Here is a 17,109-nt window from a genome sequence, read left to right as displayed (position 1 = left end):
GAGATAATGAAGAGCTGTTGAAGTGAATAAAATAAGGGAGAAGAGGGGAGGCAGACAGATTATCACCAGTTTCTGGATTGTCAATCAAAATCGATTTACTTCTTATAAGTGAGGCTCAAAGAGAATCCAGGGCGTCTTGTATTTCAAGGGAAAATGGCAAAGATGTGGCTTGTTAAGGTGCTAACTAGAAAGAAAGGAAGGAAAGCATTTAAACTGTCATGAGGTTTACCTGACAATGATCGCCACGGGGGAAAAAAGTCTTATTTATCTGAAAGGCAGAGAGACACAGACAAGCTCACAACATCCAGGGCTGGGCCTGGCCAAAGCTGGCGGCCAGGCCCTCCATCTGGGTCTCCTACATGGGTGGCAGGGACCCAATTACTTGAGCCATCACCTGCTGTCACCCAGGGTGCACATTATCAGGAAGCTGGAATTGAGATGGGAGCCGGGGCTCGAACCCAGACACTCCTGCATGGGATGTGGGTGTTGGACACACTTGGGAGTGGCATCTTCACCGCTTCTCCAAATGCCCACCCCCAGCGATTGCTTTTATAAGGAAGAAAGCCCATGACCACGCAGCAGCAGGTGGTCCACGGAGTGCCAGGGAGTCAGGGAACAGCAGTTTTCATGCAGGTTTGACCTTTAACATTCTGGGTCACCTGGGACAAAGAAGCTGCTTTATCTCCCTTGGAGACGGGCCCAAAGGGACGCACCCGACTCCACCCTGCAGTCAGAGCTCACTTGACAGTGGTAAAATGCCTGGAAATGCTCGGGGTGCGGAGGAAACACATGAGACGAAGAACAGGAACGCGGCCACACACACAATAAAAGCCCCGTGCCTCAGAGGACTGAAAAGCAGTGACGTCGATCACCCAGGTGCTCCCTGCCCCAGTCTCCGTGAGCCCAGACAGAGGCCTGCTGGGCGCTCGCCTGCAATGGCCGCCATGTCCCGAGCCACCCGCCCAGAACCAGGGCTAACGGAATTGAGAAGCAGTTAGCGTGTATTCTTCCATATTCCTTCTAACTCGAGAGAAAGATTTAAAGCCACAGAATAACACACAGGTTGAAACATCTGACAGTAATCGCAAAGATGCACTGACCTATTCAAGGCCATTTATTGTACATTCCAGGGGGCCAACACAAGCTGGTTAGGTGATTAGCCCTTGAAGATTCTTTCACAGTCATATAAAAATGTTTTGCCCTTGTTATAAAAAGAAGTAGTCTAGTCTAACAAAAACATATCCACCACGGGCTTGCGCTTTTTCCCACTTGCAGGTTTACAAGGTAATTAAAAATACACACATATGCGTCTCTGGACGCCCCGCGGCCCATTAGCTAATCAGCTTCGGCAGCACACTGCACAGAGGTATACTGCCGCTGGTTTCCGAGATCAAGTTAGCTTTAAGCTTACTGGCTATTCCAACAACCGGAGGCAGCTTGGAACCCAGTCCCTGGAAGGCATGTGCAGGATTAACGACCCGTTTCCCTGACACCTTCTCTAGGGTGACAGGCCTGGGCACAGACTTGCTAATCCAAGGGTGTCTCAAGGCTTGCGCGGGGGTCAGGCGGGCGGAAGGGTCCCAGTGAAGACACCGCTTCAGAAACTCTATAAACAAGTAGTCGTCACACCCTTTCAGTGCCGTCCCCCAGTCTTTGCTGCCTGGAGGCCCTCGCTTCTTACCCCGACGTGAGCGACCCCCGACGAGCATAACCCTCCCGTCTGCCTGAGTAGCCACGGAGCAGTAGCGAGGCAGGCCCTTGGAGTTAATGAAGTACTTGGCACGTTTGGATTGCTCCAGGAGTTTTGGGGGTGGCATCCCCAGAAGCTCCATCATGCAGGCCAACTGGTCCCCTTCGTCCTCCCCGGGGAACAGGGGCTGCCCCGTGAGCAGCTCTGCAAGGATGCAGCCGAAACTCCATATGTCAATAGACGTGCTGTAGCGGCTTCCCAGGATGACCTCCGGAGCCCTGTAGAACCGAGACTGGATGTACGTGTAGTGCTTCTGGTACTCGAAACAGCTGGACCCAAAGTCGATGACCTTGGTCGCGCTGCAGCCATGGTGTTTCAGGAGAATGTTCTCTGGCTTCAGGTCACAGTGAATGATCTTATTTTTGTACAGAGCATCCAGGGACTGCAAGATGGACACGGCAAACTTGCGCACCAACTGGACGCTGAAGCCCTGGAACTTGTTCTTCTTAATCAGCTCATAAAGGTCGATGCTCAGCAACTCAAAGGCCATGCACACGTGGTTCCGGAAGGTGAAGCTGTCCAGCATGTGGATCACGTTCATGCTGCCCGTCTTGTCCTGCTTCCGGAGGTGTTCCAGGATCCGGATCTCCTCGGCCGCTTGGCGGTGGAAGCGTTTCTCATTGCGCACCACTTTCAGTGCCACGTACTGTCGCAGTTTGTGATCGTAGGCCCGGGCTACCTGCCCGAAACTCCCCTTGCCGATGATCTTCAGCACCTCATATCGGTAGGCAAGATGGTCTCGAGGGACGTGAATGTAGGCCCCTTCCGCGTCATCATACCCCTCGTTGTTGGGACCGCCGACAACCCCATGTCTCTTTTTGGCATTTGGACCCACAAAGTATATTTCTGGGTAACTGGTGATCTCCAGCTTCTCGTAGGCAGTGAGGTGGTATTTGTACTGCTTCAGCGCCTGTTCCGGAGTCAGAGGCACCACTCGGGGCGCCTTGGATGAGCTGCTAGACTTCATGGCAGGCAAGCCCTCGGGACTTCTGCCCTGGGAGACGGCGGGAGAGCCCTTCTCGGAGCTGCTAACGCCATCTGACTGCAGGGCATCTGATCTCCTGTTGCCAAATTCCTGAAACAGCTGCTCTACCTTCATCTCGCCACCACTCACAAGGTGCTGAGTCTGATCTCTCGCTAACGGCTCCGTGGTGATCTGAGAATGAAAAAATGAACAGGAAAACGTGATAAGGATGAAAGGATCCTCTCTCAACAGCAACAAAACGTGTCCAGTCATGCTTATTTTAAGATTAAAAGAGCCCAAAAGGGAGATGAGACAAGCAGGAGTCTCAGGAGGCTTGTGTTACATTCATCCACGCTCAGCGTCTCTATTAAAATAGGCCACCCAACCTCCTACGTGCCTGGCTTTGTTCAAGATTCCAGTTGTCTTACCACCCCCTAAACTGGTTCCTTCTTATAGTTACATCTATGTCCTGAGAATCCTCCCTCTCTCTCTCTCTCTCTCTCTCACACACACACACACACACACCCCTCCATCCACTCAAATCCGACACTCCTTTCTAGGCCCAAAAAGTCCTGTCTCTCCCACACAGAACCACTCCAGGCTCATACTAATTAGCTCCACATCTTCACTGTAGTTTTTGTCTGTGTCACCTGATTTTCTACTTGAATTTTCTATATAATATGTATATACTGTACATGCATATTGTCTTACATTGTTACTAATTATTTCAGGTATGTTCCCAAACCTTAAGGGTATGCAGCAGGATCAAAACAATGCATATTGAAGCGTTCTATAAAGTACCATTGAGTGACAGAGGCAGGATTTGAACCCAGGTCTTCCAACTCCCAATCAGGGCTCTTCCCATCAACATGAACTCAGCACCAGTTGTAGCACTTATACAACCCTCTAAGGAGGTCTGAATGCTGACCACAGCTTGGAATCAAACATGCACCACCAAGTGACTGCAGCTTCTAACTCAGTTCCCTGGAGCACGAACGTTCCAAGCCAGAGGGGACTCTCAGACCCCACGAGATCACATCGTCCATGGTGAGCAGCACTTCTGGTGAAACCCTTTCCCAGCAACGGTCCTGCTCATGAAGGAGCTCAGCTCTCTCCTACCTGCAAGGAACAGTACTCAAAGAAGACAGTTCTGTTTATTCCTCTAGACTGAAACAAGAGTCTTTGACCTAAAATCAGATTCTCTGAAATAAAATGGAGGAAAAGAAAAGCAAACATAACCAAACACCCAGAGAAATCTGACATCAAGGGAGAAAGGGTAACTGAGATGACAGGTATATTAGTTGGCTTGACTATATTACTCATTTTACCTCGTGTGTCCAAACTTCATTCTGCCTACCTTAAGGATATGTAAGTTTTTAAAGGGAAAAAAGGAACATATTAAGGGGCTAGAAAGAAGAAATATTTTCTTGGCCGGTGCCGTGGCTTAACAGGCTAATCCTCCGCCTTGCAGCGCCGGCACACCGGGTTCTAGTCCCAGTTGGGGCGCCGGATTCTATCCCGGTTGCCCCTCTTCCAGGCCAGCTCTCTGCTATGGCCCGGGAAGGCAGTGGAGGATGGCCCAAGTGCGGGCCCTGCACCCGCATGGGAGACCAGGATAAGCACCTGGCTCCTGGCTTCGGATCAGCGCGATGAGCCGGCTGCAGCGGCCATTGGAGGGTGAACCAACGGCAAAAAGGAAAACCTTTCTCTCTCTCTCACTATCCACTCTGCCTGTCCAAAAAAAAAAAAAAAAAGAAGAAGAAGAAGAAATATTTTCTTAAAGAAAAAGTTTGAGATACTTGGAAGAATATATGTTTTTCTTGATGAACCCTGAAGATCTGTACCCCTGATCTGTTTGATAATTTCAGAGCAGCTCTAGTATCAGGGACAAAGAATTCTGGGGGAGCTCTAAGCTACAGCTATCTCTAAAAATATGATTTGTTAAAAAGTAGTCAAATGTTGGGGCCAACGCTGTGTCATAGCAGGTAAAGCCACTGCCTGCAGTGCCAGCATCCCATATGGACACTGGTTCAAATCCCTGCTGCTCCGATCCCTCTCTCTGCTGTGGCCTGGGAAAGCAGCAGATTTAGGGCCCCTGTACCCACGTGGGAGACCAGGAAGAAGCTCCTGGCTCCTGGCTCCAGCGTGGCCCAGACCCGGTTCTTGGAGCCATCTGGGGAGTGAACCAGTAGACTGAAGACCTCTCTCTCTGTCATTACCTTGCTCTGTAACTCTGTCTTTCAAATAAATAAAGATAAAATTAAAAAAGAAGTTAAATGCAACTTAAGTAAATAATTATATTTTAATATATTATGTATACATGAGCAAAATAAAAAACAAAAACATGAACAACAACAAAAAAGAATGCAAACATTTAAGTGCTGGCATATCTCAGGCAGCCCCTAATCTAGGTATAAAAGTAGCACAGGGACCGGAGCCGTGGCTCACTTGGTTAATCCTCCGCCTGTGGCGCCAGCATCCCATATGGGTGCCGGATTCTAGTCCTGGCTGCTCCTCTTCCAGTCCAGCTCTCTGCTGTGGCCTGGGAAGGCAGTGGAGGATGGCCCAAGTGCTTGGGCCCCTGCACCTGCATGGGAGACCAGGAGGAAGCACCTGGCTCCTGGCTTCGGATCGGCGCAGTTCCTGCCATAGCGGCCATTTGGGGGGTGAACCAACAGAAGGAAGACCTTTCTGTCTCTCTCTCACTGTCTAACTCTGTCAAAAAAAAAAAAAAAAAGTAGCACGTTGGTATCTGCCATTGGTTCCTTTTATGCTATTTGATCAATTTAAATACTTATCAAATATTGAGTCATGAGAGTTATTTGATCTTAAACAAAAGTGAAGTAGTCAGTTTATAGCTCGGCACTTAATTTTAAAGAGGTCAGTCATGGACCAAGTATAGTCTCTCTGACACCAAAACAGGGTACCATAGATGGTCAAGAAAAATAAATAGGCCTGCAGACAGGACTGAAACACCTTGCTAAAATGCACGCAAATGCAGTGTTTATCCATAATTAAGTCAAATAATAACTCCTGGTTTTAGAGATGGAGAAACAGAAGCATGTATATGCCTCCATCCATCACCTGAATTTGTTCACTATTTAGCACCTGTGCTTAAAAAACAGCATTTTTTTTTTAAGATTTTATTTATTTATTTATTTATTTATTTGAGAAGTAGAGTTACAGACAGTGAAAGACAGAAAGAAAGGTCTGCTGTCCGATGGTTCGCTCCCCAAATGGCCTCAACGGCCGGAGCTGAGCCTATCTGAAGTCAGGAGTCAGCAGCTTCTTTCAGGTCTCCCATGTGGGTGCAGGGGCCCAAGCACTTGGGCCATCTTCCACTGCTTTCCCAGGCCATTACAGAGAGCTGGATTGGAAGTGAACCAGCCAGTACTAGAACCGGTGCCCATATGGGATGCCGGCGCTGCAGGCAGAGAATTAACCTAATATGCCACAGTGTTGGCCCCCAAAACAAGCATATTCAGGAATCACAATGTATTCAGGAATAAGTCTGGCTGAACTAAGAGAGAAAATTTTGTTTGCTTGTAGTCAGAGTTACATATAGGAAAGCGAACATCCACATGCATCTTAGTCAGTTCCTGGAAATTCTTACTGCCTAACCTTAATGCGTCTAAATATTTCCAGCTAGGGTCTCTGGGATACATTGGCCATACTACTGAAGAAGCTGGGGTCCCTGGGCAGTCTGCCTCAACCCTTCTCAGACTGTTTCTCTGTGGAATGTGGGTAATGATACCCATTTGCAGGATGCTGTGTGAATCAAATTATGATGCACAGTACATGTGAAAGACTCTCACACACAATATAAAATATTTTAAAACCACAGGTTAGGCCGGCGCCGTGGCTCACTAGGCTAATCCTCCGCCTTGCGGCGCCGGCACACCAGGTTCTAGTCCTGGTTGGGGCGCCGGATTCTGTCCCGGTTGCCCCTCTTCCAGGCCAGCTCTCTGCTGTGGCCCGGGAGTGCAGTGGAGGATGGCCCAAGTGCTTGGGCCCTGCACCCCATGGGAGACCAGGATAAGCACCTGGCTCCCGCCATCGGATCAGCGCGGTGCGCCAGCCGCAGCGCTCCGGCCGCGGCGGCCATTGGAGGGTGAACCAACGGCAAAAGGAAGACCTTTCTCTCTGTCTCTCTCACTGTCCACTCTGCCTGTCAAAAAAAATAAAAATAAAAATAAATAAAAAACCACAGGTTACAATTCGGCAAAATTCTCCGTATGTTAAGGTTTAAATTCCTGCACTCACCCCTTCGGCTTCTATCTGCACTCCGCAGTGGTGTCCCGTTGCTAGTCTCCCGGGAGCACTCAGCACTCAATCTGTCTCTGCTCAGCCCCCCCCCCCCCCCCCCGCCTTCCCTTAGCATGCAGGGAACTGCCTCGCCTACTTCCTCCCCTGCATAAAACCCACTCTCAAGCTGCGACACAGTCGAGTCCCACTCAGCCACCACTGCAGGGGTACGGAGCAGAGAACACCAGCGCCTTTACCCCACGGAATGCCTCTCGGGATCTGCAGTCATCGACGACAAGCTGGCTGGGAAGGTATTCATGGTTCAGGGTCGTCCGTCCCCGAGAGCTCTGCCTGCTCTGTCTACCTGTAAGGCTGTGCTGCTGTGGGGGCCCTCATTTCTGTGTGTGATAAAGACAGGGTCTCAGGCCCAGCACAGCAGTAAGAACAGATATACAATGGCAATTTAGACTCCAGAAGACAATTACAAGCAGATCAAGGATGCCTTTGGGATGCCCAGGCTCATGGCGTTTTGTTAAGAGGAGCTAAAATCTTTCTCCTGGCAAATGCAGCCTTGCTCTGCCCTGAGGGGCTGCACAGGAAGTGTCCAGATCCAAGTCTGAGCTCTTCAGACCCCACGCGGGGGCTGCCCTGCCCCCTCTCTCCTCTCCCCTTCCCGGCTACATTCTCAATCTCCTAGCCTGCTGGCGCTCTCTGCACGGGCTGCACTCTGGGCTTGTCTTTCAGCGTGGCTCCCAGGGCAGAGCTCACTGCTGCAGGTGTGGTCCTGTACAGATCAAGGTGTGAATCACCCGGGAACCTGGAGAATTCCAGGAAGAAAATTTTCCACACAAGGAGGGGTTCGCTCCTTATCTATTTTTCCCTTCCTGTAAATAACTCAACCAACTACATACCAAGTCCTCTGTGCTATAAATAAACCTTCCTTCCATTGTTCTAGGCGATTCCACAATGTTCATACAGGTTCAAGTGTACATGTAACGTTACAGAACGACATATATTTCCAGTCTAGGGTTGTAATCACAATAACCAAGAATGTATGTGGCCCACTCCACCAAATATTTTATTATCCATGTAGTTATACCTAGAGACAGATCATTCCAGACTTGCCATGCTTTATTTTTTAAGAATGCTTCATGTGGGCCAGTGCTGTGGTGCGGTGGGTAAAGCTGCCACCTGCGACGCCAGCATCCCATATGGGCTCTGGTTCCTGTTCCGGCTGCTCCAATTCCAATTTTTTTTTTTTTTTTTTGACAGGCAGAGTGGACAGTGAGAGAGAGAGACAGAGAGAAAGGTCTTCCTTTGCCATTGGTTCACCCTCCAATGGCCACCGCGGCTGGCGCGCTGCGGCTGGCGCACCGCGCTGATCCGATGGCAGGAGCCAGGTGCTTCTCCTGGTCTCCCATGGGGTGCAGGGCCCAAGCACTTGGGCCATCCTCCACTGCACTCCCGGGCCACAGCAGAGAGCTGGACTGGAAGAGGGGCAACCGGGACAGAATCTGGTGCCCTGACCGGGACTAGAACCCGGTGTGCCGGTGCCGCAAAGTGGAGGATTAGCCTAGTGAGCCGCAGCGCCAGCCCTCCAATTCCAATTCAGTTCCCTGCCTATGGCCTTGAGAAAAGCATCAGAAGAGGGCCCCAAGACTTAACCCCTATCACCCACATGGGAGACCGACAAGGAGCTCCTGGCTTCGGCCTGGCTCAGCCCTGGCCATTGCAGCCACTTGGGGAGTGAACCAACAGATGGAAGATCTCCCTCACCGTCTTTCCCTCTCTCTCTCTCTCTCTGACTAAAGAAATAAATCTTCAAGAAAAAAAATGCTTTGCATACACTGTTAATTCGAAGGGTTCGTGGTGTTCCAAGCAGAATCCTACACTGTATTTATTAACTTATAAAAGATCTTGCTGAGAAATTCGGCAGAAAAGTCCTTCTCATCCAGATATGGAGCCCCCCCTGCCCCCCTCCCCAGCTCCCAACTCTAAATCCTGCGACACAAAACTTAACCCAATGCAAGTCCATGTGCAGATGACTTACTGTCTACATTGAGAACAAAGCAGCATCTCGAACAAACAATGGAGCTGAAAGACTTGGTGAAAACAGCAATACAGGCTCAGGAGGGAGTCCCGGCATAATGAACTTCAAGTGTCACCTGAGGTCACAGACTTTCTCAGGAAAGTTTGCAAAGTACCGTTAGGTTAAGAATCTAAAGTCTTGGCCGGCGCCGCGGCTCAATAGGCTAATCCTCCACCTTGCGGGGCCGGCACACCGGGTTCTAGTCCTGGTCAGGGCACCGATCCTGACCCGGTTGCCCCTCTTCCAGGCCAGCTCTCTGCTGTGGCCAGGGAGTGCAGTGGTGGATGGCCCAAGTGCTTGGGCCCTGCACCCCATGGGAGACCAGGAGAAGCACCTGGCTCCTGCCTTTGGATCAGCGCGGTGCGCCGGCCACAGCGCGCCAGCCGCGGCGGCCATTGGAGGGTGAACGGCAAAAAGGAAGACCTTTCTCTCTGTCTCTCTCTCTACTGTCCACTCTGCCTGTCAAAAAAAAAAAAAAAAAAAGAATCTAAAGTCTTGTGCTCCGTACAACCCGCTACTCTCAACACCGTGCATCTCGATCCTGAAACATCCAGTTGAGGTGGCCTCCTGGAACGTGCTCAGCTTTGGCCTGCTCTGAATTAAAGTAAAAATGAACTCTAAATCAGCCCACAGCCCAGTTTCCGACAGGGCCATGCCGAGTGCCCCAAGCGTCCATCATGTCTGACGGTCAACAGGAGGGGCGTGTGGTTCCGGAGCCCGCAGAGGTTTTTACATACTCAAGATTATTTCTTGTGGTCGAAATAGAAAGAAACCCCACTGCGCTCCAGAAGATTAAAAATAGGGTGGCCAGCCCTCCCAGTATTTTTAGCCCATGCTTTGTAATATTAGTGTTGGAAGTGGTGAAAAGGTGGATCCTAACAGCAGAAACGGAGGAGAACTTGGGAGAATCGTGCAAAGTACAGGTGACTCTTTACCATACAGAAGCAAGTTCAGGTCTCAATCACAGAAATGTGAAAAAGAAGTATTACAAATTAGTCAATTCGATTATTCAGTTTGTTCACTGGATGACGCATGCGGGGAATTCTGAAGTCACAGGCTGGCTTCTGCTTGTCCTGGCACATGTCCCGGCCCTGCTCCGCCTGCTCCTCTCTGAGTGCCGAGGGAATGTGAATTAACTTTATCATTATATTAATGAAGACAGCGTCGGACGCTAAGTGTCTGCAGTCCTCAGAATGATGAAATGTAGCAAAAACCAAAATGTACCGTTCAAGTTCTATTTAGAATCCCTAAGATGGTTTTTTATTAGCGTTCTAATAAGCTGGGAATTTATTTCTGCCTTGCAGGAGAAAAAAATCTGCAGCTCTAAATCTGGGGGATTTCTTGTGTTCCTTGTCTTTACTAAAAGGAGGCTTTGTAATGCCCTGTGTATGACATCCTCTAGAAAAAACAAACCTTACCTATGTGAATGTCACATCCCACTTTCTTTCCTAATGCCACACATCTGCCCCAGTGAAAAATCAAAGGAAAAGGTGAGCTCCAAACTGAAAACAAACGGAGAGGCTCACCTTGGGCCATGGTCATTGTTATTCCACAGTCAGGAGCAAACAAAAGGAAACAGACAAACCAGAAGCAGATTTGGCGCCAGGGATCCACAACCGAACCATCAGCGCTATGGAACGCTTCCTCCTTTCTGAGACAACTGAGGGCAAAGGACGACCCGGTACTTACGTTCAGTCTTCTGGGCAGGGGCGGGTCAGCAGGGTGGCACAGTACACTTGAACACGGTGGGCATTTGGTTTCATCGATCATCATAAAGGTATCACAGACACCATCCCCCAATCTAGTGGGGAAGATAAAAAAAAAAAAAAAAACCTGTCAGCAATCAAAGAATATAAATTTGTATTTCCAAAACACCCTATGTCTTAACTGCTTCCTATCTGCTATGAAAAGCAATGAGCAGAGGTAAATGTCTCTATTTTGAACACAAACAACTGGCTTATGTGAAAGAAATACAGGAAACCCAACTTCTTTTTTCTTCCTATTTAAAAAAAAAAAAAAGATTATTTATTTATTTGAAAGCAAGAATTACAGAAAGAGGAGAGACACAGAGGAGGTCTTCCATCTGCTTGTTCACTTCCCAAATGTTGCAACAGACAGGGCTGGGCTGGGTTGGAGCCAGGAGCTTCATCCAGCTCTCGCATTTGGGTGGTAGGGGCCCAAATACTTGGTCTATCTTCTGCTGCTTTCCCAGGTGCACTAGCAGGGAGCTGGACTGGACACAACCAGCACCCATATGGGATGCTGGTGTCGCAGGCAGCAGCTTAACAGGCTTTGCCACAAGGCCAGACCCTTCCTTCAATTTTTTAAAGAAAGGAGAGCATTTCTGAGTTTGTACTTTAAACCAGAATAAGCCTTCCTTTCTGAATATTGTCTGAAAAACAGGGGTTCCCAACAGGACCTCATTTAATTTCCTACTTGAAAATGAAGGCACTCAAATCTGAAGACTAAAAACCAGATGAGAAAAAGGTGACAAGGGGTCATGGCTTCTCCCAAGTCAGCGACTTGGATTCCACTCCCAGCTCTGCCATGGGGCTGTTCCCGTTCTCTGAGCTGAACAATGCCAGTCTACAGACTTGGGTCTTACAGCCACAACATAAAAGGCCTTTTTAGGGCTGTCTTCTCCTTATTTATGACTGACTTAGCTACTTATGTTAGGTACATCTGCCTAACTTGAAGAAAAATACAGTGAATTCGACAGGAAACTCTAAAGGGATGCTCTAAATTGCAAAATGTACTGAGTGTGCCTTCTGTTCCCACTTCATTTCCTGGTGGTGGTGGAGCCAAAATGTTAAAATGAATAAGGATCAGTTCTCTGTTCTTTCACACAGTGCCCCACCAGGATTTATTTAATCTGCAAGATGGTCTTGAATTATGTATTTCATCAGCTACCAGGAACAGGGGTTTGCAGGTTACACAAACCAGCGCTTCACCCTATCACCAAGCACCGTGCAACAGAGGAAGAATTTTACAATGGCTTTTTAAATATCCTAGCGTGGTTCAGTGGCCTTTAAAAACTGCTTAGTAAAATCAGTTCTAGAGTTTTCTTGTTGATGTTATGGGAACACAAAGGATTAAAAAAAAAACGAGGCAGAATTTTGGAATGTTCTCTTTGTAAAAACTTGCTCGCATTCTGATCGCTTTATTTGTATCTTCAGCACAGCGTCACCTCCAGAAACTATGTATCCGAGCCGTGCCGACCCCTCTCGCCCCGAGCGCTCGCAAACACCGACCACCAGGACTCGCCCGCAACGTGAGATTCGGCCACAGGAAGTCTGCGGCGGACCCCTCCTCTCCACTGGGGCGCAAACCCCGCAACCTGCGCCGCGAACCCTCACCCGCAAAAGCCCAGGCGGGGCCGCACCCGCTCCGCGGAACCCCGAGGGCCGCCCTGCGCTCCGAGCAACAGGGCTTCTTCCCCGGCTCCCCCAGTTCGCCCCACAAAAGGTCCCAGGCTCCCAGAGCCCCTTACCGTGCGCCCGCGACCGAAGGGCTCCCGAAAGAAGCGGGGCTCCGCTCGAGCCCCCTCCCCGCTCCCGGGAGCTGGGGCCGGCCCCGGGGCGGGAGTCAGCCCCTTCCCCAGCCCTCTCCCTCCGCTCGCCCCATCCCGGCCGCTCCCTCGGGCGCCTCTCAGCCCGTTACCCCGTGGCGCCGTTACCTCCGCTGCTGGGGCGGGAGCCCGGCCCCGCACGGCCCCGCATCCTTCCGGCCGGGCCCGCGAGCCGTGCCTCCCATCCGCGCCCTCGGGACCCTGCCCCGGGGGGAGGGGCGGCGGTTGGCGGGTTCGGCGGGCCCAGTCCACCTGCGCCGCCGCCGGGACGGCTGCCTCCGGGGGGGGGGGGGCGCGACGCTTCCCTGGGGACTCGGCCAGACAGACACTGCAGCTCCGCGTGCCCTCGCTCGCGACTGCTCGGAACGCGGGCGGAGAGACCCAGCTCGGGACGGGAGGGGGCGCGGCCTGGTCGCCTAGCAACCGCGGCACGCCCCGGGAACCGCCTCTGCGCAGCGACGCGCTGACGCACGGGGGCGGGGCCGAGCCGGCCCGCCCTGCCCTCGCCCTGCAGCCGCCCTGCGCCGCTGTCCCGGGCCGCGCGCGCACGAGCGCGGGAGCTCCGGAGGCGAAGACGCTTGGGCCAGAGCTGCCGGCTTCGCGGGGACGGCGGAGGAAGTCTCAGAGGAGACGTTAGGGAAAACCACGATGAGCCCCGGAAGTGCGGCCCGCCCCGCACAGCCTCGGGTCCCTTCCGTGGCACGTTGCTGCCTGTTCCCAAACCTGGGGAAAGCGATGGCAGAAGCCCGTGGGTTGGCGCTGTGGTGGCTCCTCAGCACCACGGGCGGCGGCCCCCGAGAGCCGTTTTTTCAGCCCGCGGAGCCGTGCCCCTCAGGGTCGCCTGCCGGCGGAGCCAGCACTTGGCCTTTGGCGAGCGCGGCCCGCCCACTCCCGAGCCAGACCCTCGGGAGGCTCTTTTTCCTCAGCGTGTGTGTGTGTGGGGGGGTGATGATGATGAAGATGCTGGCCTTGTGTGAGACGTCAAAGCCAGCTCCCAACACCGACGTGGAGGGGGTTAGCACGCAGGGGCGCGCGGCGCTTCCCCGAGCGTGGCTTCCCCGCCGATTGTCTGACCCGCGCGGCGCCGGCGGCCCGGAGCGAGCCCCGCGGTCTCAGAACGCGGGGACGCGGTCCGCGGTGGGCGCGGCGCGGGCTCCCGGACCTCGGCTTCTCCGTCCCGCCAGTGAAGGCGCCCCCCGAGGACCCAGAGCCGCCTACTTTATAAATCGAGAACCTGTCCACGCGGGGAACCCTGTCCTTGGGGGTCAGCGTGGCCTCGTTCCGGGACACCGGTGTGCGCGAGGCTGGCTTTCGTGACAGTTTTTGGAGATTTTCCAGTTGTAGGCATGAGCTTTCCTCTCTGCCTTCCCCACCCCTTACCCCGTGCCACCTGAGCAAACCTGCTTCGTGGGGCTTTGCGTTCGCGCTCTTTTGAAGGTTTTGTTTGCAGAACGAGTTCCATGGCAACGCAAAGTTTAGAGGAGATTGTTGTGCGGGCCCCGGAGCTCTGAGGTTGCAACCTTCTATTAAGTAATCCCTCGGCTGGGTTCGCGGACGCCTCGGGCCGCTGCACTGCCCTGAGCGGAGCGGTGGACTTGCCCGCACAGGTTTGCTGACCTCACTCTGGACGGCTGCTCTGGGGGGACTGCGCCCAGCGCCAAGGTGAAGCAGCGCTCTCCCTCTCCTGCCCGGAAGCTGGAAGACACAGAGGCCTCCTTTGTCTCACCGGTGGGAACCCACCGTTCCCATGGTCAAGGCAGGGAGGAGAGCTCCACGAACCTCTGACCTGCTGACCCGAGGACTTTCCAGCCCCTGTTGCTGGGTTAAAGTCCAGTAACGGATCTAGCAAGAGCCCCCATGCGCTCCCTGAACAGCTGCCCGGAGCCCTGCAGCCCCTGAGGCCAGTTCTAACACACCTCTAACACAAAGAACCTGTCACAAATCAACAACAAAATGTAATTATTCAAGCAATTTCAAAAACCACTGGAGTATTCAGAATGTGATTGCAACAGTTTCAAATGCAGAGTCAGCAATTGTTCCTGTGGTCATAGTCACCTTGGAATAAAATAGCTGTTGATGGATGAAGCTTGAAATCGGTTCTTTGCTATTTGTTTCTTTACAGCAAAATTTGCCATAATGCATATTATCCCATAATGCATCACAAAATTGGAATGCATTTTAAGTTTAAAAAATTATTTTAAAGATTTCTTTATTTGAAAGGCAGAGTGACAGAGAGGAAGGAAGAGAGAGAGAGATTCATCTGCTGATTCACTCCCCAAATGGCTGCAATGGCTGGGCTGGTCCAGACCAAAGCCAGGAGCCAGAAACTCTATCTAGGTCTCTCACTTGGGTGGCAGGGGCCAACGTGCTTGGATCATCTGCCGATGCCTTCATAGGCACATTGTCAGCCAAATAGTAGGCACTCTAACGGGTGCTCTGATATGGGGCGTTGGAGTCGCAGAGTGGCTTAACCCAGCACCACAACAACGGCCCCTGGAATGCATTCTTTTTTTTTTTTTTTTTTTTTGACAGGCAGAGTGGATAGTGAGAGAGAGAGAGAGAGAGAAAGGTCTTCATTTTTGCCGTTGGTTCACCCTCCAATGGCCGCTGCAGCCGGCGCACCACGCTGATCCGAAGCCAGGAGCCAGGTGCTTATCCTGGTCTCCCATGCAGGTGCAGGGCCCAAGCACTTGGGCCATCCTCCACTGCCTTCCCGGGCCATAGCAGAGAGCTGGCCTGGAAGAGGTGCAACCGGGATAGAATCCGGTGCCCCAACCAGGACTAGAACCCGGTGTGCCGGCGCCGGAAGACGGAGGATTAGCCTGTTAAGCCACGGCGCCAGCCTGGAATGCATTTTTACAAATTATTTCAAGAGAAGTTGTGAAACTCATTCTTCTAGCACTGCTTCTTCCGTTAGCGTATTCATCTGGTTTTGTGTCTCTTAGATCCCGAAGTTTGTCTCTCTCTCTCTCTTTTTTTTAAAGATTTATTTATTTATTTCAAAGTCAGTTACACACAGAGAGAAGGAGAAGCAGAGAGAGAGAGAGAGACAGAGACAGAGAGAGGTCTTCCATCCGCTGGTTCACTCCCCAATTGGCTGAAACGGTTGGAGCTGTGCCAATCTGAAGCTAGGAGCTAAGAGCTTCTTCCGGGTCTCCCACACGGGTGCAGGGGCCCAAGGACTTAGGCCATCTACTGCTTCCCCAGATCATAGCAGAGAGCTGGATTGGAAGTGAAACAGCTGGGACTTGAACTGGCGCCCATATGGGATGCCGGCACTGCAGGTGCAGCTTTACCCATTACGCCACTGCGCCAGCCCCGAAGTTTGTCTCTTAATCCCAAACCCAAGTAATATGTTTTTCTTCCCCAAATTTCTGCCATCTCTTTTTGTAGTTTTTCTTGAGTTGACATGACAGAGTACTACCCACCACCCCTGGTGGGCCATATGAAACTGAAATTTAAAAAATATTTATTATTTTTGAGGTAGCATATTTTTAATTTACTTTAAGTCAGAGGCTTATTGGCCCCACTAAAGAGTTCAACAAATGAAAAGTAAACATAACATCGTCCAACAGGAAAATGGGCAAGGGCCATATACCATAATCAAAAGATGTTCAGCTTTACTCGTATGAATTTTAAAATAATCACAAATCATTAAAACTATAGTAGTATAAAATTCCTATCAAAGTGTTTGACAAACATTTACTGTTTCTGAACTCTTAAAGCCTAGCCAGGATCTTTTCTAAGCGTCACCATTTTTTAAGTATCTATGTGTTCCAAGTAGCATCTGAAATGCTTTTATATGGATGTGCTCATTTGAAACTCCCCGTAGTCCTGTGGGATGGACATCATACACAGCCTGAGAGACAAGTAACTTACCCGAGGCCTTGGCTAGCAAATGATGACCAAGAATTCAAACCCTGTCTGTTTGGCTTAAACCCAATGTTTGCCGGTCTGTGTACTGCCTAGATTCTCTGACAGCTCAGACAAAACCACGGGAGTCTTCGAGAATTCTGTGACTTACAGTTCCTCGTAATTTAAGATTCTGAAACACAGTCAACAGGATAATAGTCCCCCAAAGATGTCCACATCCTAATCCCAGAATCTGTGTCATCTTACTGGGCATAAATGGCCTTTGCAAATGTGATAAATTAAGGATTTTGAAATGAGATTTTCCTGGATGCACCGGTGAGCTCAGGGCAATCACCAGAGTCCTTAGAAGGTGCCAGAGAAGGAAATGTGGAGATGGAAGCAGAGGTCAGAGAGAGAGAGTTTGCAAATGCTGTCGCTACTGCTCAGCTGGAGACACCCCCCCACCCCCACCCCGTCACGGAGTGCGGGCCGCCTGGGGAAGCTGGGAAGGCAGGGAGCAGGAACACGGCCTGCCTGCCTGTGATTCTAGGGCTGCTCGCTTTCAGGACTGTAAGATAACTGAGTTTGTGTGTCAAGGCACTACGTGGTAGTGTGGTGATTTGTTACATTAAAGCTGGGAT

General features: G+C 51.2%; 1 protein-coding gene across 1 annotated transcript; it reads right to left on the bottom strand.

Annotated features, from left to right (window-relative positions):
• Window positions 1-1,061: 1,061 nt before the first annotated feature.
• Window positions 1,062-12,877, bottom strand: DYRK3 (dual specificity tyrosine phosphorylation regulated kinase 3). The gene is made up of 3 exons (XM_062211292.1): window positions 12,725-12,877; window positions 10,738-10,849; window positions 1,062-2,906 (listed from the first exon to the last, which is right to left on the bottom strand). Exons 1-3 carry the CDS (start codon window positions 12,799-12,801, stop codon window positions 1,332-1,334), a joined length of 1,764 nt encoding a protein of 587 aa, XP_062067276.1. The 5' UTR covers window positions 12,802-12,877; the 3' UTR covers window positions 1,062-1,331.
• Window positions 12,878-17,109: the final 4,232 nt, after the last annotated feature.

This window comes from Lepus europaeus, chromosome 14 (genome assembly GCF_033115175.1).
Source record: "Lepus europaeus isolate LE1 chromosome 14, mLepTim1.pri, whole genome shotgun sequence".
NCBI classification, from domain to species: Eukaryota; Metazoa; Chordata; class Mammalia; order Lagomorpha; family Leporidae; genus Lepus; species Lepus europaeus.
Note: the sequence above shows the minus strand (reverse complement) of the source record. Positions and strands in the feature narration are given on the sequence as shown.

What these genes read in the sequence shown, in the direction of transcription:
- DYRK3 (XM_062211292.1), bottom strand. Translation starts at nt 12,801, where the DNA reads ATGGGAGGCACGGCTCGCGGGCCCGGCCGGAAGGATGCGGGGCCGTGC. An exon ending in CTCCCGCCCCAGCAGCGGAG is followed by an intron (nt 10,850 to 12,724) that starts GTAACGGCGCCA and finishes CTTCCCCACTAG; the next exon opens with ATTGGGGGATGGTGTCTGTG. An exon ending in CCCTGCCCAGAAGACTGAAC is followed by an intron (nt 2,907 to 10,737) that starts GTAAGTACCGGG and finishes TTTCATTCTCAG; the next exon opens with ATCACCACGGAGCCGTTAGC.